Genomic DNA, 23,991 nt, shown 5'->3' on the forward strand with positions numbered 1-23,991 from the left:
GTAAGGCATTTCAGGATCTGTGTGAGAAGTGGACTATCGATCACACTATGACTTCTCCTCCTTACCCTTATGGCCTAGCTGAATGAATAATTTGCATGGTGATATCTAATTCTCAAATGTAGAGAAATCAACATCTACATATTATTATCAAACAAAAAAATGCTGGAAAATCTCAGCAGGTTTGACAGCATCTGTGGAGAGAGGGTAGAGCCAGTGTTTCGAGTCTGGATGACCCTTCATCAAAGCTGAGAAGAAAGATACAGCTTGTTAAAGGACTGCCTGAGGAAAATGCAGGTACAGAATTGCCAGGCTTACAGTTGGGACAGTAAGTTCACATCCAGGATCGCACAGAAGGTTTATGCAGCCAGTCAGGGTGTCAAGGATTTGTTCAGATCCAAGATCCTCAGAAATCATTACAAAAAAAAGCACAATGATGAGATGTCACTGAGGACCAATCAGATCCATTCCTGCTCCTCAACCACTATTACATCCTGGGTGAGATCCCAAATGCACCCAGGAACAATATCCTCGTGCAACAGATGTAGTGATGAATGTTGTGCTGTTATAAAGACAACAGTCACTCATTCGAGACTGTATAGGCATGTTGTGGGCTCATTGATTAAGACTAATATCAAAGAGTGAGGATCCCACAGATCACTGTGCTTGATTAAAGGAGGGAAAGAATCACTGATTTAAGGAAAGATTGCAGTAAATATTTAGAAAAACATTAAGTTAAACCTTCTCACTTACTTTCTCACAAGCATGAAGATGAAAATTCCAGCCGGGAAAATACCCAACATGATCCCAGCTGTGAGCAAGCCTATTATCCAGTTACTGGAGTCTCTCTCTGTAAAAAACGGACATTAATTATTGCACTAAGCTTTTAGAAAGATGCTCCGCTGTATCTCCAGAAGCGAGACACTCACTCAATTTTTAAATACTCATTCTCTGGCAATGTCAACATTTATTGCCCGTCCCTAATTTCACCTTGAGAAAGTGGAGACAGGTTTTCTTTCTGAACCATCTGTTTGACATAAACTGGGAGACCAGCTCAGAGGGCAGTTAGGAGTCAACCATGTTGGTGTTTGAGGCTGGAGTCATCTATTCACTCAGACCTGGTAAAATTGTCAGGTTTCCTTCCCAAAAAGAGTTATTAGTGATCCACCTTGTATGTGTAATCTCTATTTAGGGGTCAACCAAATTCAATGATACGGTGGATTTTCAGATCACTATTACATTGTGTTTTTGGGATCTTGCTGTGCACAAATTGATGGCCATGCTTCTATATTTTAACATGATGACAATTCAAATGTATCTCATTGGCCATAAAGTATTTCAGGATGCTCTCATCACCGTTTAAATGCAACTTTTCCTTCCCAATGTAACATTTATACAAAAAATATTGTACTGTGTGTGTTTGCCCATTTGTGTGAGAGAGATGTTGCCGCCTGTGTACACTCACGTTCCACAGTGATGGTGATGGACCCCTCCACTGCTCCGTGTTCATTCTCTGCCACACACTGATAGTCTCCAGTGTCCCTGGATATAACATGAGGAATCACCAACCACAGCTCATTGTTGGATCTTGTTCTGTTCATTGTGACATTAAGATGTCTCCAGGTCAGGTTAGAAGCTGGGAAGCTCTTGACAGAGCAGATTATCACTGTCACTTATCAGTTATATTGATCCATGAAGCATCAAACATATCAAAATAAGCAATTGAAAGATTCTGTGGTGCATCTAAAAACAAAGATCAGTTCAATTCATGGACTGTGAATTACTTTGAGAGACCCTGAAAGGTGTAATATCAATGTAGGTTTATTTCACTACAAACCAGGTAAACCAGACACAAGCTTTAGTTCAGTACTGAGAGACTGCCACACTGTCAGAGGGTCAGTACTGAGGTAGTGCCACACTGTCAGAGGGTCAGTGCTGAAGGAGTGCCACACTGTCAGAGGGTCAGTGCTGAAGGAGTGCCGCACTGTCAGAGGGTCAGTGCTGAGGGAGTGCCGCATTGTCAGAAGGTCAGTACTGAGGGAGTGCCGCACTGTCAGAAGGTCAGTACTGAGGGAGTGCCGCACTGTCAGAGGGTCAGTGCTGAGGAAGTGCCACATTGTCAGAAGGTCAGTACTGAGGGAGTGCCGCACTGTCAGAGGGTCAGTACTGAGGGAGTGCCACGCTGTCAGAGGGTCAGTACTGAGGGAGTGCCGCACTGTCAGAGGGTCAGTGCTGAGGGAGTGCCGCATTGTCAGAAGGTCAGTACTGAGGGAGTGCCGCACTGTCAGAGGGTCAGTGCTGAGGGAGTGCCGCACTGTCAGAGGGTCAGTGCTGAGGAAGTGCCGCATTGTCAGAGGGTCAGTGCTGAGGGAGTGCCGCATTGTCAGAAGGTCAGTACTGAGGGAGTGCCGCACTGTCAGAGGGTCAGTGCTGAGGGAGTGCCGCACTGTCAGAGGGTCAGTGCTGAGGAAGTGCCGCATTGTCAGAAGGTCAGTACTGAGGGAGTGCCGCACTGTCAGAAGGTCAGTACTGAGGTAGTGCCACACTGTCAGAGGGTCAGTGCTGAAGGAGTGCCACACTGTCAGAGGGTCAGTGCTGAAGGAGTGCCGCACTGTCAGAGGGTCAGTGCTGAGGGAGTGCCGCATTGTCAGAAGGTCAGTACTGAGGGAGTGCCGCACTGTCAGAAGGTCAGTGCTGAGGGAGTGCCGCACTGTCAGAGGGTCAGTGCTGAGGAAGTGCCGCATTGTCAGAAGGTCAGTACTGAGGGAGTGCCGCACTGTCAGAGGGTCAGTACTGAGGGAGTGCCACGCTGTCAGAGGGTCAGTACTGAGGGAGTGCCGCACTGTCAGAGGGTCAGTGCTGAGGGAGTGCCGCATTGTCAGAAGGTCAGTACTGAGGGAGTGCCGCACTGTCAGAGGGTCAGTGCTGAGGGAGTGCCGCACTGTCAGAGGGTCAGTGCTGAGGAAGTGCCGCATTGTCAGAAGGTCAGTACTGAGGGAGTGCCGCACTGTCAGAAGGTCAGTACTGAGGGAGTGCCACACTGTCAGAGGGTCAGTACTGAGGGAGTGCCACACTGTCAGAGGGTCAGTGCTGAGGGAGTGCCGCACTGTCAGAGGGTCAGTACTGAGGGAGTGCCGCATTGTCAGAAGGTCAGTACTGAGGGAGTGCCGCACTGTCAGAAGGTCAGTACTAAAGGAGTGCCGCACTGTCAGAAAGTCAGTACTGAGGGAGTACCACACTGTCAGAGGGTCAGTACTGAGGGAGTGCCGCACTGTCAGAGGGTCAGTACTGAGGGAGTGCCGCACTGTCAGAGGGTCAGTACTGAGGGAGTGCCGCACTGTCAGAGGGTCAGTACTGAGGAAGTGCTGCGCTGTCAGAGAGTCAGTACTGACGGAATGCTACACTATCAGAGAGTCAGTACTGAGAGAGTGCTGCACTGTCACATGCTTAGAATCTTAGAATCATAAAATCATACAGTGCAGAAGGAGACCTTTCAGCCCATCTAGTCTGCGCCGACCACAATCCCACCCAGGCCGTATTCCATAATCCCATGCATTTACCCTAGCTAGTCCCCCTGACACTTATGGACTATTTAGTATCTCCAATCCACATAACTGCACATCTTTGGACTGTAGGAGGAAATCAGAGCATCTGGTGGAAATTCATGCAGATAAGAGGAGAATGTGCAAACTCTACACAAACAGTGACCCAAGGCAGGATTCGAATTCAGGTCCCTGGTGCTGTGAAGCATCAGTGCTAACCTCTGCGCCACTATGCCACCCTTAGAGGATTAGTACTGAGGGAGTGCTGCATTGTTGGAGGGTCAGTGCCGAGGGAACATTGCAATTTTAGAGGGTCAGTGCAGAGGTAGTGCTGAACTGTCAGAGGTGCCATCTTTCATATGACATATGATATTATATCATGGGATATAAATGATCCCAATATATGATTTAATGGAGTGTTCTCATGAGGCAATGTTGCTATTGAAAGGCAGACATGCCAGCCCAAACCACAGTGCTGCTAGTGGGGATCTTACTGTGCAGAATGGAAACTACTGTACCTGATGTAGAATGAATTATATCTACTTACATTGCACAGTCAGTTCAAGGATCCGTTCCGATGAAACAGTTGGATATCTCACTCTACAAATGAGATTGTGTCCATGGTGTTTGGGTGATGGGATCAGGGTCAGAACAGAAGTATAAGTCAAAGTGACACCATGCTGAGTTACAGTGTTTGAGATTGATCCAGGTATGTTAATGGGTGTGTCCCAGGTTAAGACAGGTGCTGTTCCATTGCACGTTGTGTTGAAGGTGCAGCTTATGTTCACGCGCTTTCCTGCAATAATTTCAGCAGGGAATAGTGTGGGTTTATCTGTGAAATCTAACACACAGCGAATGGATCCTTTGAGATAAATATAACATGAAGCATCAGTTCAAATAGAAATCACAGTCCCACAAGAGAAAGCACTGTTACAAAGAGGAAATCAGAACTTAGATTACAATGATCATTAAAGAATTTCCTATTTTTAGACTTGCTGAAACTCTGTCAGGCAGCTTAATATACTTTTATTTAATGGCCCTTGATTTGACCAGACTGGGTGGGGCTGGAGGAATAGCTCACAGCTCAGGGAGAACAGGTTCATCACTTTGTCCAAATTTAAATTAAATCCTGTTTGTGATAGGACAGAAACAGTTTGAAATTGTCTCTGAACCAACAGATAGAACAGAATAAGTATTCTATTGGAGTGGAAACATTGGGTGGGGTTTTACAGCCTCGCTTGGGTGAGACTGGAAATTCCCGCCTGAGGTCAATGGAGATTTCCATTGTCGGACCCTCACCCTTGCCAATTCCATGGCGGGCAAGGTGGTGAAGTTCCAGTCATCATCTCTGTTTCTCTCTACACAGACGCTGCCAGCCTTGCTGAGTTTTTCCAGCATTTTCTGTTTTTATTTTATGCATCCAGATTCTGCAGTAATTTGTTTTTCCTGGAATCAGAAAAGACCATAAAAAATAGGAACAGAAGTTGGCCGTTCGGCCCCTCGAGCACACTCTGCCGTTCAATTCAACATCCCTCACATCCACTTTCCCGTCCTTTCCACATAATCCTTCATTCCTTTACTGATAAAAAACATCTATCCCAGCCTTAGATATACATAAGGGCTCTGCCCCACAGCTCTCTGTGGCAAGGGTTCAAAGACTCACTACCCGCTAAGAGAACAACCTCATCCTCATCTCAATCTTAAATTGGTGCCCCTATATTCTGAGACTATTCCCTCTGGTCCTGGACTCTGCCATGAGGGGAAACCCCCGCTCAGCATTTACCATGTCAAGCTCCTTAAGAATCAGATTGATTCAATTAGACCACCTCTCATTCTTCTAAAGTCCCAACCTGGTTAACATTTCCTCCACACCCAGAGATCATTTCCTCTATACCGTGAACCTCTCTGAACTGCCTTCAATTAAATAATATCTTTCTAACCCCCTTGAAATAAAGGCCAACATTCTATTACCTTTCTTGATTACCTGCTGTACCTGTGTGCTAGCTTTCTGTGTTTCGTGCACAAGTACCCCAAGTCCCTTTGTATTCCATGTTTCTGCAAATTTCCTCAATTTAAATAATGCTCTGTTCTTTTGTTCTCCCTTCCAAAATGAACAACTTCACATTTTCCCACATTATATTCCATTTGTCAACTTTCTGATGTTGAATGTGAATTGTTGAGTAATTACAACACAGCACTTACCAGAAATGCGAAGCTGGGTTACAGGCTGGTAGCTGTAATTATTTTTGCTCTCAAATTCGATTCTGAAATAATAAGGTCCAGCATCTCTCTGTGTGATGTCATTTATAATGAGGGAACAGTCGCCATCTTTCAGGTCTCCAGACAGCCGGGTCCGATTGCGGAACCGTGACAACTCGTAATTGTGATCCTTGGAGTGAAAGGCAATAGACAATACATTCCACATCTCGTTATTGTACCAGATTCCAACTCGTGGCTGGTTCGCCAAATATGATGGATAACTGTAATGACATGGAATCTGTACACACGAACCTTCCTGTGCTGTCACCTCTCGTGGAGTGTTGCCTTTCCACTCTTGTGACAGTCCAACTGGCAAAAGAAGTATCAACGTTTAACACTGGGAGCTGAATATCAACATCCTTATCAATTCTTCTAGCATGGTGTGAATGGACAGGAAGTGGGAATCTGAACAGCCTGTCTATTATCGGAACTTCTGTGTTGTTTTTGTGGAACATTCTGACCAAAATTAACAAAAGGCAGAAAGTCTGAGCCAAGGCTATCAGAGGCCCAGCATTAGGATAGATTTCATCCCCAGTTTTTATCCCAGTCTCTCTACTTGCTCACCTCCATTGGTTGCAGACTCAGAAATGCTTTAAAATTCTCATCCTCAATTTCCAAACGCTACATCAATCCCCACTCAATTTCCTATCTCTGTAACCTCCTCCAGCCTCTACACCCTCTCCCTATCTCTGTAACCTCCTCCAGCCTCTACACCCCCTCCCTATCTCTGTAACCTCCTCCAGCTCCTACACCCCTCCCTATCTCTGTAACCTCCTCCAGCCCCTACGACCCTCCCTATCTCTATAACCTCCCATCAGACGGTGAGTCAGTGTGTATCAGTGAACACAGGGGTGATGGGTGAATGGGACTGGGTGTGAGTTTGTACACTGGGTCACTGCTGAATTGGTTCCCAATCAGAGCTCAATAAGAGTCTTTTACAAAGATTATTAACTATAAACCTGTCCGAGCTGATGATGATATTACCTTGGAGAACTGACAGGAAGAAGTAAGATTTCCCGATCATTGTCCACTCCCAGATATTTCACCAGCTTCTCACTCTCAAGCTCTGAAAGAGAAAGGAGTTAATGAGACCTCACCTCTTGTCCGACAGCTCCAGTGATCAGAACTGCTTTTAGACAATGTCTTCACAGCCTCGTGGTCTGATTTGCCTCACTTTGGTAAATCAGACCACAAGGTTGTGCTCCTGCTACCGGCTTACAAGCAAAAACTGAAGCAGGGGAATCCATCAGAGAGAGTCATGCAATGTTGGGCTGAGGAATCAGATGGTCTCCTATGGGGCTACTTAGGGTCAGTGGACTGGTCAGTATTTAAAAACTCTGTGACCAGCCTGAACGAGTATGCCACTACAGTAACTGACTTCACTAGTAAGTGCACAGGAGACTGTGTGCCAAAGAAGCAAATCCGCATGTTCCCCAATCCAAAACCATGGATGAACAGGGATATCCACGACTTGCTGAAGTCCAGGTCTGAAACGTTCAAGTCAGGCAACACTAACGTATACAAGAAAGCCATATACGATCTAAAGAGATCCACCAAAGATGCCAAAAGACAGTACCGGACCAAGCTAAAGCCCCAGGCTAGCCACACCAACCCCTGCTGACTATGGCAAGGACTGCAAGACATAACAGGCTATAAGATGAAGGTATGTAAAATCATTGACTCCAACGCATCCCTCCCTGATGAGCTCAATGCATTCTACGCCTATTTTGAGCAAGAGGTCAGTGAGAACATGCCCCCCCGCCCCCCACCCTGGTAGCCCTGGATCAACCTGTATCTGGGGTCACCACTGCAGTTGTCAGAGCAGCTTTCTTGAAGGTCAACCCACGGAAAGCGACTGGCCCAGATGGGGTACCCGGACAAGCACTCAGATCCTGCATGGATCAGCTGGTGGGGGTATTCACAGACATCTTCAACCTCTCTTTACAACAGTCTGAGGTCTCTATCTGCTTCTAGAAGATGACCATCATCCCGGTACCAAAGAAAAACCAAGCATTGTGTCTTAATGATTATTGGCCAGTGGCTCTAACATCCATCATTATGAAGTGCTTCGAAAGGCTCATCATGGCATGAAATAATTCCAACCTCCCGGATGCCTGAATCCACTACAGTTTGCCTATCTCCGCAATAAGTCCACAGCAGACACCATTTCCTTGGCTCTGCACTCAACCCTGGAACACCTAGATAACAAGGACTCCTCTGTCAGATTCCTATTTATTGACTACAGCTTAGCCTTCAACACTATTATTCCCATGAAACTCAAGTCCAAACTCTGTGACCTGAGCCTCGGCACTGCCCTCTGCGACTGGATCCTGAATTTCCTAACACAATTAGTAAGGATGGGCAACAACACCTCCTCCACAATCATCCTCAACACCAAAGCCCCATAAAGCTGTGTTCTCAGCCTCGTACTATACTCCTTATACACCTATGACTGTGTGGCCAAATTCTCCTCCAATTCAGTTTTCAACTTTGCTGACGACACCACCATAGTGGGTTGGATCTCAAACAATGATGAGACAGAGTACAGGAATGAGATAGAGAATCTGATGAACTAGTGCAGCAACAATAATCTCTCCCTCAATGTCAACAAAATGAGGTTGTCATCGACTTCAGGAAGCGTAAAGGAGAACATGCCCCTGTCTACATCAACGGAGATGAAGTAGAAAGGGTCGAGGGCTTTAAGTTTTTAAGTGTCCAGATCACCAACAGCCTGTCCTGGTCCCTCCATGATAACACTACAGTTAAGAAATCTCAACAATGCCTCTACTTTCTCAGAACACTAAGGAAATTTGGTATGTCAGCTACTACTCTCACCAACTTTTACAGATGCACTATAGAAAGCATTCTTTCTAGTTGTATCAGAGCTTGGTATGGGCTCCTGCTCTGCCCAAGACTGCAAGGAATAACAAAAGGTTGTGAATGCAGCCCAAGCATCACGAAAACAAGCCTCCCATCCATTGACTCTGTCTACACTTCCTGCTGCCTCGGCAAAGCAACCAGCATAATTAAGGACCTCGTGCACTCCACATATTCTCTTCTCCACCTTCTTCCTTCAGGAAAAAATACAAAAGTCTGAGGTCACGTACAAACCAACTCAAGAACAGCTTCTTCCCTGCTGCTGTCAGACTTTTGAATGGACTTACCTTGTATTAAGTTGATCTTTCTCTACACCCTAGCTATGACTGTAACACTATTCTGCACTCTCGTTTCCTTCTCTATGAACGGTATGTTTTGTCTGTATAGTGCACAAGAAACAATACTTTTCACTGTATACGAATACACGGGACAATAATAAATCAAATCAAATCAGACTAATTGGATTCTATGTGGGATGATAGGTGCACTGCAGAAAGACATAATGATTTAAGAAAGAAAAGCAATTTCTATAGCGCTTTTCACCATCTCAGGACATCCTGTCTCATGTCTCTGCACTTCCCTCACCCCATGAACTAGAAAGATGTTCTGTATGACACACCCAGATCCCAATAATCAGTAGAAATCTTTCAAAGGTGTCAATCATTGGAATCTGTCTTTATAAAGTCACAACATCAACAAAGGACAATGTTGGTTGCGGAAGTGAATCCTAATCATTCTGTTACTTACCCAGGACCTGTCCGACTGCTCGCCTGGGGAGTAACTGCAGACCCACTCTGCTTGGGCTGAATGTCCTCTTCCTGTGCTGCTCTCTCTGTGTGTTTAATTAGAAAGAGTTGGTGTATCACTGTGAGTCGAAATGAAGAAGTGGGGAATGAATGAAAAAGGAGGAAGGTGGAAAAGTGAATATGAGGAACTGAGTAACCAATCAGGAACACTGTTTATTAATGTAAGAAAATTGTTGACCTTTTCATCATGAATCTGTGATGTTCCATCTGCTGTTGTTATCTCCAACAGTGCGGCATTCATTTGTGAACATTGAGTTTCTGCCATGGCTCCATATAGACAAAACCCTCTCTTTCACAGATGAGTCTATCAATTAGGTTGTCTAGATCACAGTGCAGAGAATCCAGGAACCAAAATCCAGATAAACAATCCCCAAATTCGTTAGAAAGAAGGCGGCTAAGGGGGGACCTTATTGAAACATATAAGATGATTAGAGGTTTAGATAGGGTGGACAGTGATAGCCTTTTTCCTCGGATGGAGAAAGCTAGCACGAGGGGGCATAGCTTTAAATTAAGGGGTGGTAGTTATAGGACGGATGTCAGAGGTAGGTTCTTTACCCAGAGGGTGGTGAGGGATTGGAATGCCCTGCCTGCTGCAGTTGTAAATGCGCCTAGTTTGGGGGCGTTTAAGAGATCCGTGGATAGGTTTATTGATGGAAAGGGATTGGTTTAGGTTAGAAGGTCATTGCTTTTTAATTGGTCGGCGCAACATCGTGGGCCGAAGGGCCTGTTCTGCGCTGTAATGTTCTATGTTCTAAATTCAGTTCAGAGGAAGGCTCAGCACTGAGGAAGTGCCGCACTGTCAGTGGATCAGTACAGAGGGAGTGCTGCACTGTCAGAGGATCAGTACTGAGGGATTGCGGCATTGTCAGAGGTTTAGTACTGAGGGAGTGCTGCACTGTCAGAGGGTCAGTACTGAGGGAGTACCGCACAGTCAGAGGGTCAGTGCTGAGGGAGTACCGCACAGTCAGAGGGTCAGTGCTGAGGGAGTGCCTCACTGTAAGAGATTCATTACCGAGGGAGTGCAGCACTGTCAGAGGGCCAGTGCTGAGGGAGTGCTGCACTGTCAGAGGATCAGTACTGAGGGAGTGCACTGTCAGAGGGTCAGGACTGAGGGAGTGCCATCACTGTCAGAGGTTCAGTACTGAGGGAGTGCCACAGTGTCGAGAATCAGTATTGATGGAGAGCCGCACTATCAGAGGGTCAGTACTGAGGGAGTGCCATCAGTGTGGACCATCTACAGGACACACAAGGAACTCCCCAAGGTTACACAATGGATGAAGAGAATCCTGGACACAGGAGTGGACAAGTTCTTTCCACATTTACTCATGGTCCTCAGGACACTGTTTAATGAAGCCAGTCTCCACCCAACATAATGTCTACAAGACGCACCAATGGAGATACATTCTGCACTGACTTACAAGGCAAGACAATGGATTAGGAGCCCCCAGAACTTCCTCCATCATAACCATCACGACTCACTGATTAGCCTCACTCCTCTGATTGCTCTTGAATATAGCTGATTGGCTGGTCTGAATCAATTTAATTATGGCGTTATTTTACTGAGGAATCTCTTTGAATCCTCATTGTCTAAAGAATCTTCTTGGATCGGAATTGTCTAAGGAATCTCTTTGGATCCAGATTGTCTAAGGAATCTCTTTGGATCTGGATTGTCTAAGGAATCTCTTTGGATCGTCATTGTTTAAGGCATCTGTTTGGATCCTCATTATCTAAGGGATTCTTAGTGATCCAATCCCCATATTGTTGTATTGTTGATTCTGATGCAGCATTGGAGACTGACTTGTCCCCAAGTTCAGTGCTGACCCTGTGAAACACTGTGAAACACACGGACAAAGTGTTTCCAGCCTTTGCTCTGTGTGTGGCGGAGGTGCCTCTGTGTTGGGTTCATGACCTTCACAGAAGGTCTCATTGTGTTTAGCTGAAACTGAGCAGGTGCCCACACTAAAGGCTGATGAAAAGCACCAGTTCCTCTTCTATTAATGATTAAGGGGTAGCGTGTTGTTGAAAAGGAACCTTGTTTATTGTGTCACTGGACAATATAGAACCACAGGAGGCCATTCAGCCCATGGTGGCTCAGTCTATAACGGAACCGGACTATTGGTCTCAATCTCCCTTTTCTCCCTCGTAACCTTGCAAATGTTTCCTCTTCCAATCTAAATCCCAGTGTGTGAAGAGAATTCTTCCCATCTCCTCTCAGTAAGTACTGAGGGAGTGCCACACTGCCAGAGGGTCAATGCTAAGGGAGTGCCGCACTGTCAGAGGGTCAGTGCTGAGGGAGTGCCGCACTGTCAGAAGGTCAGTACTGAGGGAGTGCCACACTGTCGGAGGGTCAGTACTGAGGGAGTGTTTGCACTGTCAGAGGGTCAGTACTGAGGGAGTGCCGCACTGTCAGAGGGTCAGTGCTGAGGGAGTGCCACACAGTCAGAGGGCCAGTGCTGAGGGAGTGCTGCACTGTCAGAGTCAGTGCTGAGGGAGTGCTGCGCTGTCAGAGGATCAGTGCTGAGGGAGTGCTGCGTTGTCATAGGGTCAGTACTGAGGGATTGCCACATTGTCAGAGAGTCAGTATTGAGGGAATGCTGCACTGTCAGAGGGACAGTACTGAGGAGTGCTACTCTACTTCCATACAGTGGATTGGAAAATCACCAATGAAACATCATTTGGGTGGCACAGTAGCACAGTAGTTAGCACTGCTGCTTCACAGCTCCAGGGACCTGGGTTTGATTCCTGGCTTGGGTCACTGTCTGTGTGGAATTTGCACATTCTCCTTGTATCTGTGTGGGTTTCTTCTGGATGCTCCAGTTTCCTCCTACAGTCCAAAGAAGTGTGGGCTAGGTTGATTGGCTGTGCTAAAAAAAATTGCCCCCTCATGTCCTGAGATGTGTAGTTTAGAGGGATTAGCGGGTAAATATGTAAGGATATGGGGGTAGGGCCTGGGTGGGATTGTGTTCGGTGCAGACTTAATGGCCTCTTTCTGCCTTGTAGGATTTCTATGCTTCTATGAACTTAGCCCAATCCTTTTATTACTCATGTGAAAATTCTCTGAACTGCTTCTAATGCATTTACATCTTTCCTTAAATAATACGTTATTTCCTTAAATAATACATCTTTCCTTAAATAATAATCCACTTCAGCCTCAGCAGTGTCTTGTACAACTGAAGCATAACTTCCTTTTATATCCAGTTCCCCTTGTGGCATGGTAGCACAGTGGTTAGCACTGCCATCTCACGGTGTCAGGGTCCAATTCTGGCTTAGGTCACTGTCTGCCAAGTCTGCACATTCTCCCCAGTGTCTGCGTGGGTTTCCTCACTCCGGTTTCGTCCCACAGTCTGAAAGACGTGCTGGTTAGGTGCATTGACCATGCTAAACTCTCCCTCAGTGTACCCGAATAGGCGCCAGAGCAACTAAGGGATTTTCACTTTGTTGCAGTGTTAATGTAAGCCTACTTGTGACACCAATAAATAAACTTTAAACAATCACATTCTATTAGCTTTCCTAATTACTTGTGGTACCTGGATTCTAATGTCTGTGATTCATGCACTAGGGTACCCAGATGCCAAAGAATCTCACAGCTCTGCAATCTCTTGCCATTTGGAAAATATGCTTTTGTTTTATTTTTGCTGCCAAAATGAGCAACCACACATTTCCCACATCATACTCCATTTGCTGTATCATTTTTTCCCCATTTGCTTATCCCTCTGAAGGCTCCTTATGCCCTCTTCACAACTTAGTTTCCTATCCATCCTTGTGTCATCAGCAAACTTAGCAGCCATGTCTTTTGTTCCATCGTGCAATTCAATTATATGAATTGTAAATGTTTGAGGCTTCACCACTGATCCTTATGGCAAACCACTCATCACATCCTGCTATCAGAGAGAGTAAGAAGTCTCACAACACCAGGTTAAAGTCCAACAGATTTATTTGATAGTAAACGCCACAAGCTTTCGGAATGCTGTTCCTTCATCAGGTGAGTGGAAAACTACATTGGTTTTCAGTATCTCTTTGAATACGCTCTGTCCCTATGATCTCTCACCATCTCACCCAGTCTCCTTAGAACTGCTGTCTCTCAGAATTAATTAACTGCATCTATTTTTGATTTGGTTTAATTTATTATTGTTATATGTATTTGCATACAGTGAAAAGTATTGTTTCTTGCACACGATACAGACAAAGCATACCATTCATTGAGAAGGAAAGGAAATAATGCAGAATGTACCGTTACAGTCATAGCTGGCGTGAAGACAAAGATCAACTTAATGAAAGATAGGTCTATTTAAAAATCTGACGACAGCAGGGAAGAAGCTGTTCTTGAGTCGGTTGGCATGTGACCTCAGACTTCTGTATCTTTTTCTCGACAGAAGAAGGTGGAAGAAAGAATATCTGCTTGTTCCTGTGCTCCTGCCCTCTGGGTCCCCTTTCCTGCTGTTGCATATTTAAATAGTTTCATGATTGCTTTAAGAGCAGGTCACATGATTTGATGGTGATGTCATTGGGTGTTTCAGCAACTCCTACTTGTAGTTTAAGTTTGTATCCTGTGCAGGCAGAGAACATGTCTTTCAATAAAACTTCTTGTTATTAATTTGAATTTACATGTGCAAACCATGGGCTGAATTCTCCCATCGCAATATGCATTGAATTGGGAGATGCATGTGTCAGCCATTTCGCAGGATTCAAGAGGGGGGGATTGACATGGTGGGGGGCGGGGGGGCATTGTTGGTTGGGGCTGGAGATTGCGGTGCTCCGTGACGGGGGCAGGTTTGGGCTGGCCCCAGGAATACTTGTGCGGGCCACGATCGGGCCGTGGGGTTCATGTAGGGACAACAGTGTGGAGGTCTCAGGCTGGCCAACAATCGAGCTGGCTAGCTAAGTGCAATCTGACTGTTCGGGGTTACTGTACATGCACAGAGGCCTGGAACTGTCAGACTCTGGCATGAATAGGCCCTGCCCTCCATGAGCTTTTAATGAGATTCATGATTATGACCTGTGCAGTGCACAGAATGTGCGAGATTCAAGTCTGAACTCCCATTGAAAATACAATTGCAAATTTACACCAGTTTTCCCACAAATTCAGCACTTACAATTTTTTTGGGGGGGAAATAGCCCCACAAGTCTTTTCCTGTTTGTTTAAAACGCACAGCCCACCACATAGTTAGGGCATTGCAACTGCCTCAATGACAGTTATCATCTCCTTCCCATGAGCACTCACCAAGACCCTGTCTTAAGACTGAGCATCCTCATGTTCCCGTGTGATAGGCTTGAGGAAGCTGAATGACTTCCTGTTCTTCCTTGCAACAGGCACCTGGTGGCTGAATGAGCCTCCTCCTGTTCTTACTTAATGGACAGTGAAAGGATGTGTTTGACATGGAGGGCAGCGCCCTCAAACTGAGCCTCTCCTTATGTGAGGGAATGGCCAATTACAGGTGAATGCAGGAGAATTATTCATTGTTCCAATCTTTGAGACATGTGTCTAGCTGTGACAGTGTCTTCGAACTGTGATGATACTGTGCCTCTAAAGGCATATATTCAGATTTTGTAAGGGGTATGTTTAAAATTCAGGTGTGTTTTGCAGGGCGCCAATTTGTCTAAGAAATCTTCTAAATTAGTAGCTGGGAGAACAGGATAAGTAGATGAAGGGCTAATGCCTCGTAGGTTTCCCCTAGCGTAATATTTTGATTAGGTTGATTGACAGGGACTGAATCATGTTGTTAATGGGCAGAGCTAAGCTTGCAGTTTTGCTTCCCTTTTATAACAAGCAGCGATTGTCTAGTTCTGAAAAAAGCATGACATTGCTCTCTCTCTGTCTCTCTCTCTCTCTCTCTCTCTGTCAAAGAACAAAGAAAATTACAGCACAGAAACAAGCCCTTCGACCTTTCAAGTCTGCACCGACCATGCTGCTCAACTGAACTAAAACTCCCTTCCCTTCAGAGGACCATATCCCTCTATTCACATCCAACTCATGTATTTGTGAAGGCACCCTTTAAAAGTCACTATTGTATCCACTTCCACTACTTCCCCCGGCAATGAGTTCCAGGCACCCACTACTCTCTGTACAAAAAATCTGCCTCACACATCTCGTTTAAACCTTGTCCCTTGCACCTTAAACCATTGCCCCCTAGTAATTGACTCATCCACCCTGGGAAAAAGCTTCTGACTATCCACTCTGTCCATGTCCCTCATAATCTTGTAGGCTTCTATCAGGTCTCCCCTCAACCTCTGTCGCTCAAGTCAGAACAAACCAAGTTTCTCCGACCTCTCCTCATAGCTAATGCCCTCCATACCAGGCAACATCCTGGTAAATCTTTTCTGTACCAGTTTTTCTGGAATCTCTTGAACTGTTAACCTGAGACAAGAAAATATGTCTGTGTTTTGCTAACTAATTTTAAAGATGGATTCTTTAAAAGGAATATTGCTTGAATTGAAATTCATAGTGAGAAATCAGCAGTTATGAATTACATCTTGACTTGTTTTATTATTGTTCAATTGTTAAATGATAAGCTAATTCATGTGTTACAGTTTAAACTGTGTAGTTGAATAAAATTTGTTTTGATAAAAGCTCCCTGGTTTGTCAGTGGAATTGCACGAGGAATGAAACATCCTGTCTTCACATTACTGCCACAAAGGCAAATATTTGGGGTCTAGACTGACTTTATAATACATCTTGGGTTTTCTGATCTGGAATCCTAACAAAATACAGAGCAGGACTAGGATTTCAGACATTGGTCTCTTTGCCCTCTAGCATATCACACAGTGATATTACCTTGGAGAAATAAGATTTCCCAATCATTGTCCACTCCAGATATTTCACCAACTTCTCATTCTCAAGCTCTGAAAGAGAAAGGAGTGAATAAGACCTCACCTCTTGTTCGACAGCTCTCAAAAGATCAGAACTGCTTTTAGACAGCATGCCATCACTCTGATCTAAATTTCTGTTCTGACCACGATCCCATCAACACCACAGACAAAATCTCACCTGCAGAATGAGATATCCATCTGTTTCATCAGAGCAGATTCTCGTACAAACTCTGCACGTTAAGTAAGGATATCCTTCCTTTGGCATTAGCAGTATAAGTCTCTCTAAAACACAGCAAGATCCCATCACCATCAATGTGGTGTGCACCAGATAATCTGCATTTTATGCTAACATTTAACCTGGGATTTTGAATAGGGTCATGGAATCATTAGACCTTTTTTATGATCTTATTGAATGGCGGGGCAGGCTCGAGGGGCTAGATGGCCTACTCCTGCTCCTATTTCTTATGTTACATAAGAACATAAGAAATAGGAGCAGGAGTAGGCCATCTAGCCCTTTGAGCCTGCCCCGCCATTCAATAAGATCATGGCTGATCTATCGTGGCCCAGTTCCACTTTCCCGCCCTCTCCCCATAACCCTTAATCCCCTCTCTTATCAAAAACCCATCAACCCGCGTCTTAAAAATATTTAGCGAGGCAGCCTCCACCACTTCAACGGGCAGAGAATTCCAGAGATTCACCACCCTTTGAGTGAAGAAGTTCCTCCTCAACTCCGTTCTAAACCGTTCTTATGTTCTTAACCCCTCACATTGCATGGTTTTGTATCAAAGTTTGCATGTGTGTTGTCATGATCCCAGTTGATGTTGTAATTGCACGTGAAGATCCCAGATGGAACTCTGGTCAAAAAATTGTGACCTTTTCTTATTTTCCTTAAAGATGGAGGAACAGAGTCATGGGACTGCCACTTAATTTTAACAACAAGAAAATAGGTTTATTTATTAAACATGAAAAGTTAGATTATAACACAATACTCCTTTACTCCTCTCTTAGCTTAACAAACACACACAGGTTCTAAGCTTAGTGTTGATGACAATACATTTGAAGCTATAGTGGTCTCATTAGTACACAATGTCTTTTTTAAAAACTCACAAGTTGGCTTTGGTCAAGTGTCTGTGGCTTTATCGTCAGAATCCCCCCAGATGATTGTCATCTGAGAACTCCACTCCCAAAAACACATTCTCTCTTAATAAGGCTTTCCATTAGCAGGTTGCATTCCTCAATCCACTTCATGTCTTCCAAAGGACTCTTTTTGAACAGATCTTCCACTCCACTCCAACCAGTGAATCCACTCCTTTGAGGATTTCTTAGTCTCGACTGCCTTTTACAAGCACGAATTCAGACATCAAGCCGCTGATCTCTCCACAATTATTTCAAGTTATAAACTGTAGTAAAATATCACACAAGCTTAGAACCACTTCAGATATCTTTCTGACTTCTCACTAATCAGCCCCTTTGCAGTTATGTGAATTGAAATGGACAGCAACCTGTTCTGCTCCCAGTTCCTCTTTGTTCCTTAAACTTCAGGCTCCCTGGAAACATCTCTTAAACTCTCTAGTTTCCTTAAGTTGCTGTGCTTTAAATTGCTGGCTTTCTTAAACTTTACTACATTGTATGACTTTTCTTCTTGCTAAGCTGAGAGAGATGTTCCCTCTCTACTTTCTGATCACCAATTTCTGTTGCTTCCAGCTGCAACTAAAGCACAAAGAAAAACTTCTTCCCTTAACAGGGCCTCTAGTTGCTTTATTTATTTTTTATTTATTATTTATGCTGTAGCTTTCTCTATCACAATACAAACACAGTTAGAATTTAACTAACTCCCACAAATATAAACACACATTGTCTAGCATGGAGCTAACCATAGGCCCCTTTTACTCAGAGAAACATTAAACTAATCATTAAACTAAACCCCCCTAAAACTATGTCTTATTTCTAATGCTTTGACTGTGTGTAAATATAACTGTCTTAAAACTTTGTTTTCCTCACACCTCCCACTTTTAAAGAAAGAAATCTTCATTATCATGAAAATTTCTTCACACAAACATGGTAAATTTCTAACCACATGACTTATTACATATAAATAAAATTTTCTTAGTTCACACATGTCATATTATAAAATCATCGTCTTTTAACACAAAGCCAGTAACTTTAACAACATCTACATGGTAACAATCATAACTCAGGTCTTCCGTTTATTTGGATTCCAGTTTTTAACGCAGAAAATAATGTTTCATTTAAATATATAGCATGATATCCCTTTCGTCACTTGCCGGCGCAGTTCACTTTACAAGTTTGCGTGGTAAATTCGCATTTCAATTTAACACAGTCGAAATATCATTTTACTGTGTTACCATCGATTTTCTTCTCTTGTCACTATCTCTTTCAGTTGTTTCAGGAGTGTTGTTAAGATGCTTCTTATGTTCACTCAGAATAGTATTGTGTTCTTGCTCTGCTTGTTAGAACTTTTTGTGCTCTGGTTGTTTCTCACAGTCCCATTTCCAATTCAGTTTGAGCTGGTCAATCACTTCCTTTCTGAACTTGTTCATAGAAATCATAAAATCCCTACAGTGCAGAAGGAGGCCATTCAGCCCATCAAGTCTGCACTGATAACAATCCCACCCAGGCCCTATCCTTGTAATCGCACATATTTTCCCACTAACCTCTCCAATCTATGCATCCCGGGACCCTAAGGGGCAATTTACAATCATAGAAATCTGCACTACAGAAGGAGGCCACTTGGCCCATCAAGTCTGCACCAACCATATCCCCATAACCCCATGTATTTACACTAGCTAGTTCCCCCTGACACTCAGGGGCAATTTAGCATGGCCAATTCACCTAACCCATACATCTTTCGACTGTGGGAGGAAACAGAGCACCCGAAGGAAACCCATGCAGACATGGGGAGAAAGTGTAAACTCCACACAAACAGTGACCCGAGCCGGGAAACAAAAGCCGGGTCCCTGAAGCTGTGAGGCAGCTGTGCTAACCACTGTGTCACCATGCCGCCCTGCTTTCTAATCCTTCAACATTTCTGCACAAGTTCTGAACTATCCTAGTCCAGTTTGCAGTAGATTTTGAATGGTCTTTGGCAAACTGTTTCTTTGCCTATCTTGCAACCAGAATATCATGTGTAGCAGCATTGACAAGTACTTTAAAATCAGAGTGTCTGGATAGTCACTTAGAGTGATCCCTCTGCAATTTCAGTGCTTCTGATTAATAATTCATAATTTCTAATTTTCTGCTTGTTGCCCATTACTGACTTAAAGTTTATTTATTAGTCACAAGTAGGCTTACATTAACACTGCAATGAAGTTACTGTGAAAAATCCCCTAGTCTCCACACTCTGGCACCTGTTCGGGTACACTGAAGGAGAATTTAGCACAGCCAATTCACCTATCCAGCACGATGTTTGAACCGTGGGAGGAAACGGGAGTACCCAGAGGAAACCCACACAGGGAGAATGTGCAGACTCTGCACAGACAGTGACCCAAACCAGGAATCGAATCCAAGTCCCTGACGCTGTGAGGCAGTAGTGCTAACCGCTGTGCCACCCATGCTGCCTTGCATTCTAATCCTTCAACATTTCTGCACACATCTGCAATGTCACTTGGATCAGCTCTTTGATCTAATCTACTTTACCATTTATATAGATGATCTGGAGGAGGGGGCTGAGTGTAGGATGTCGAAATTTGCTGATGACACGAAGATAAGTGGAAAAGCAAATTGTGCGGAGAGTGTGGAAAGTCTGCAGAGGGATCTAGATAGGCTGAGCGAGTGAGCGATGACCTGGCAGATGGAGTACAATGTTAGCAAGTGTGACGTTATCCACTTTGGCAGGAATAATAGTAGGAGGGATTACTATTTAAAGGGCGAAAAGCTGCAGCATGCTACGGTGCAGAGGGACCTGGGGGTCCTTGTGCATGAGTTGCAAAAACCCAGTCTGCAGGTGCAGCAGGTGATCAAGAAGGCGAATGGGATGCTGGCCTTTATAGCGAGGGGGATAGAATATAAAAGCAGGGAGGTCTTGCTACAACTGTACAAGGCACTGGTGAGGCCGCAGCTGGAGTACTGTGTGCAGTTTTGGTCGCCGCACTTGCGCAAGGATATTTTGGCCTTGGAGGGAGTGCAGAGGAGGTTCACTAGGCTGATACCGGAGATGAGGGGGTTGGACTATGAAGAGAGGCTGAATAGACTGGGTCTGTACTCGTCGGAGTTTAGAAGGATGAGGGGGGATCTTATAGAGACATATAAGATAATGAAGGGGATGGATAGGGTAGAGGTAGAGAGATTCTTCCCGCTCAGAAAGGACAGCAGGACTAGAGGGCACAGCCTCAAGATAAGGGGGGAGCAGTTTAGAACGGAGTTGAGGAGGAACTTCTTCACTCAAAGGGTGGTGAATCTCTGGAATTCTCTGCCCATTGAAGTGCTGGAGGCTACCTCGCTAAATATATTTAAGACACGGGTAGGTAGGTTTTTGGTAGGCAATGGAATTAAGGGTTATGGGGAGAAAGCGGGAAAGTGGAACTGAGCCACTTCAGATCAGCCATGATCTTATTGAATGGCGGGGCAGGCTCGAAGGGCTAGATGGCCTACTCCTGTTCCTATTTCTTATGTTCTTATGTTCTTACTCAGTCAGCACTCAACAATGAGTTTTTATTCACGCAAACAGTTTTCGAAATGTGTCACTCCATACCAGCCACCTTCTCTTTCATTTCTCCATTTCGCTTTGAAGTTCAAAACTCTTGGGCCGAATTCTCTGGCCTCCCCAGCTGCATATTTCCTGCCAGTGGGAGATGCTGTGTTGTTTGCTAGCAGTGGGATTCTCTGGTTGCGCCTGTGCCAGTGGGAATTTCCACTGACGTCACCCCATGCCGGCGGGAAATCCACCAGTGGGCATGCATTGCTAGCGGGACAGGAGAATCCCACCAGCATGAACAACCGGAGAATTCCAACCCTCGTTGTTCTTCTCACAATAAGGTTCCAACCGTTTGTTAGTTTTGCTTTTTAAATCTGCATTCAGCCAGTTATTCTGACTTTTTCAGAATCGCTTTTTCTTGTTCAAGGCATTTTCCACAATATTTCATAAATACTTGCAATGCTTGAAGTTCACAAGTCTTAACTGAAGCTCAACCATCGACAAGTTTGCTTTTTTAAGTTTTATCCTTTAGGCAGTTCAAGTCCTCAGCCGAGTGTTCCACTTTCCCTGACTGCTTCTCAATAGTTCCCATCAGTTCTCTTTTCATTTGCAAACTCCTCTTTCATATGCGAAAGTTGATTTTCTGTCAGAAAGGATTTCCTTCAGTTTCTTGCTATCTGCAATGAGTGCCTCATTTTCATCCACAGTAGTTTTCAAAGGTTTATTAAGATCATCATGACTAACTTCCTGTTGCAACACAGTTATCACCACATTACGTCCCCACAAGCCTAATCATTATCTGAGATGAAACCTGCTCCTCACAATAAGTAGTTTAAAAATAATTCCCACTGTAACAAGATCATTTACAAAACTTCTTAAATTAACTTCACACAAAGAAACAGGTTCATCCCTTCCATCAATACCTCTTACTAATACACACATTGTCACAAACTCTCTCACACACACAAACTCATTCACGCGCACATACTCTCTCTCATACACTCCCTCTCACACACACACTCTCTCTCACACACATTCTCTTCAAACACACACACACTTTCTCACACATACTCTCTGAAACACACACACACTCTCTCACACGCACAGACACTTCCTGTCACACATACACTCTCTCAAACACACACATACACATGCTCTCTCTCTCTCACACATATACACTTCCTCTCACGTACACTCTCAAACACACACACATGCACATTCTCTCTCACATACACACTGTCACACACACAGTCGCACACAAACACGCACACACTCTCTCACACACTCTCTCTCTCGCACACACACTCTCTAACACACACTCTCCCACACACTGTCTGTCACACTCTCACACACACTCTCTCTCTCACACACACACTCTCTCTCACACACACACTCTCTCTCACACACACACTCTCTCTCACACACACTCTCTCACACACACTCTCTCTCTCACACACACACTCTCTAACACACACTCTCCCACACACTGTCTCTCACACTCTCTCTCACACACACACTCTCTCACACACACTCTCTCTCACACACACTTTCTCTCACACACACACTCTCTCTCACACACTCTCTCTCACACACACACATTCCCTCTCACACACATAGACACAATAACATGGTATATTGTAGGAGGATGTCTTTCAGCCAAATCAAGATTCAGTGATGCCAGGAAAAAAATAGCGGATTCCGGGTTTTTGAGTCTTTTGCTGGAATCCGTTGCCGCAGCAGAATTATTACTTTGGATTTGAAACCGATACAAACTTCTGGAGACCGTTGCATTTTTAAAACATAATCTATTTGTTCCAAAAGTCACTAATTTGGCATCTTGTGGGGGTAGGTGGTGCAGTGGTATTGTCGCTGGGCTAGTAATCCAAGGGCCCAGGGCAATGCTCTGGGAACCTGGGTTCGAATGCCACCAAGGCAGATGGCAAAATTTGAATTCAATGTAGATCTGGAATTAAGAATCTACTGATGACAATAAAACCATTGTCATAAAAACCCATCTGGTTCAATAATGCCCTTTAGGGAAGGAAATCTGTTGTACCTATCCGATCTGGCCTAAGCGTGACTCCAGACCCACACAACAATGTGGTTGACTCTGAAGTGCTGTTGGGGATGAACAGTAAATGTTGGCCCAGTCAACAAAGTTCACATCCCATGAAAGAATTTAAAAAATGTTCCTTTCTTTTGATAATTCTCAGAGATCAATTTCAAATTGTACAGTGACAGGATCTGGAACTTGAAATAGAGGAGAGAGATGTTACTGCTTCAATGTTAGTGTTATAATCTCAGTTGATGTTACGACTGGACAAGTCAGATCCCAGGTTAAAACTTGGCTTGATGGATCCGAATGCTTATTCTTTATTTAGAAATGTGGAGAACAACGACTGAACAGAGTCACAGAAACTGCTGATGAACTTTTAACGAGTGAATAAAAGATTAGTTATTGGGTTTCCAATCTCCACTATTGGCAACCCTGAAGCTTAATTTAGACAAATGCGAGACGATGCATTTTGGTAGATTGAACCAGGGCAGGATTTACTCAGTTAATGGTAGGGCGTTGGGGAGAGTTACAGAACAAAGAGATCTAGGGGTACGCGTTCATAGCTCCTTGAAAGTGGAGTCACAGGTGGACAGAGTGGTGAAGAAGGCATTCAGCATGCTTGGTTTCATTGGTCAGAACATTGAATACGGGAGTTGGGATGTCTTGTTGAAGTTGTACAAGATATTGGTAAGGCTACTGTGTGCAATTCTCGTCACCCTATTATGGAAAGGATATTATCAAACCAGAAAGAGTGAAAAAAAGATTTACTAGGATGCTACCGGGACTTGATGGTTTGAGTTATAAGGAGAGGTTGGATAGACTGGGACTTTTTTCTCTGGAGCGTAGAAGGCTGAGGGGTGATCTTATAGAGGTCTTTAAAATAATGAGGGGCATAGACCAGCTAGATTGTCAATAACTTTTCCCAAAGGTAGGGGAGTCTAAAACTAGAAGGCTTAGGTTTAAGGAGGGAGGGAAGAGATACAAAAGTGTCCA

At 44.4% G+C, this 23,991-nt stretch overlaps 2 protein-coding genes across 2 annotated transcripts in view; one reads left to right on the top strand and one right to left on the bottom strand.

The window, feature by feature from the left end:
* Positions 1-6,822, bottom strand: part of LOC145353721 (sialic acid-binding Ig-like lectin 12) — a 71,158-nt gene extending 64,336 nt beyond the window's left edge. The window contains exons 1-2 of the mRNA XM_080204489.1: positions 6,783-6,822; positions 5,742-6,107 (exon numbers count right to left, since the gene is read on the bottom strand). Of these exons, the coding sequence (XP_080060615.1) occupies positions 5,742-6,107; positions 6,783-6,822 (406 nt within the window). The remainder of the gene's footprint in view (positions 1-5,741; positions 6,108-6,782) is intronic.
* Positions 1-23,991, top strand: part of LOC145354069 (uncharacterized) — a 169,524-nt gene that overhangs the window by 124,025 nt on the left and 21,508 nt on the right. The gene's annotated exons all lie outside the window — the stretch shown is intronic.

Source organism: Carcharhinus amblyrhynchos, chromosome 16 (genome assembly GCF_965287045.1).
Source record: "Carcharhinus amblyrhynchos chromosome 16, sCarAmb.v2.hapA, whole genome shotgun sequence".
In the NCBI taxonomy this organism is placed as follows: Eukaryota; Metazoa; Chordata; class Chondrichthyes; order Carcharhiniformes; family Carcharhinidae; genus Carcharhinus; species Carcharhinus amblyrhynchos.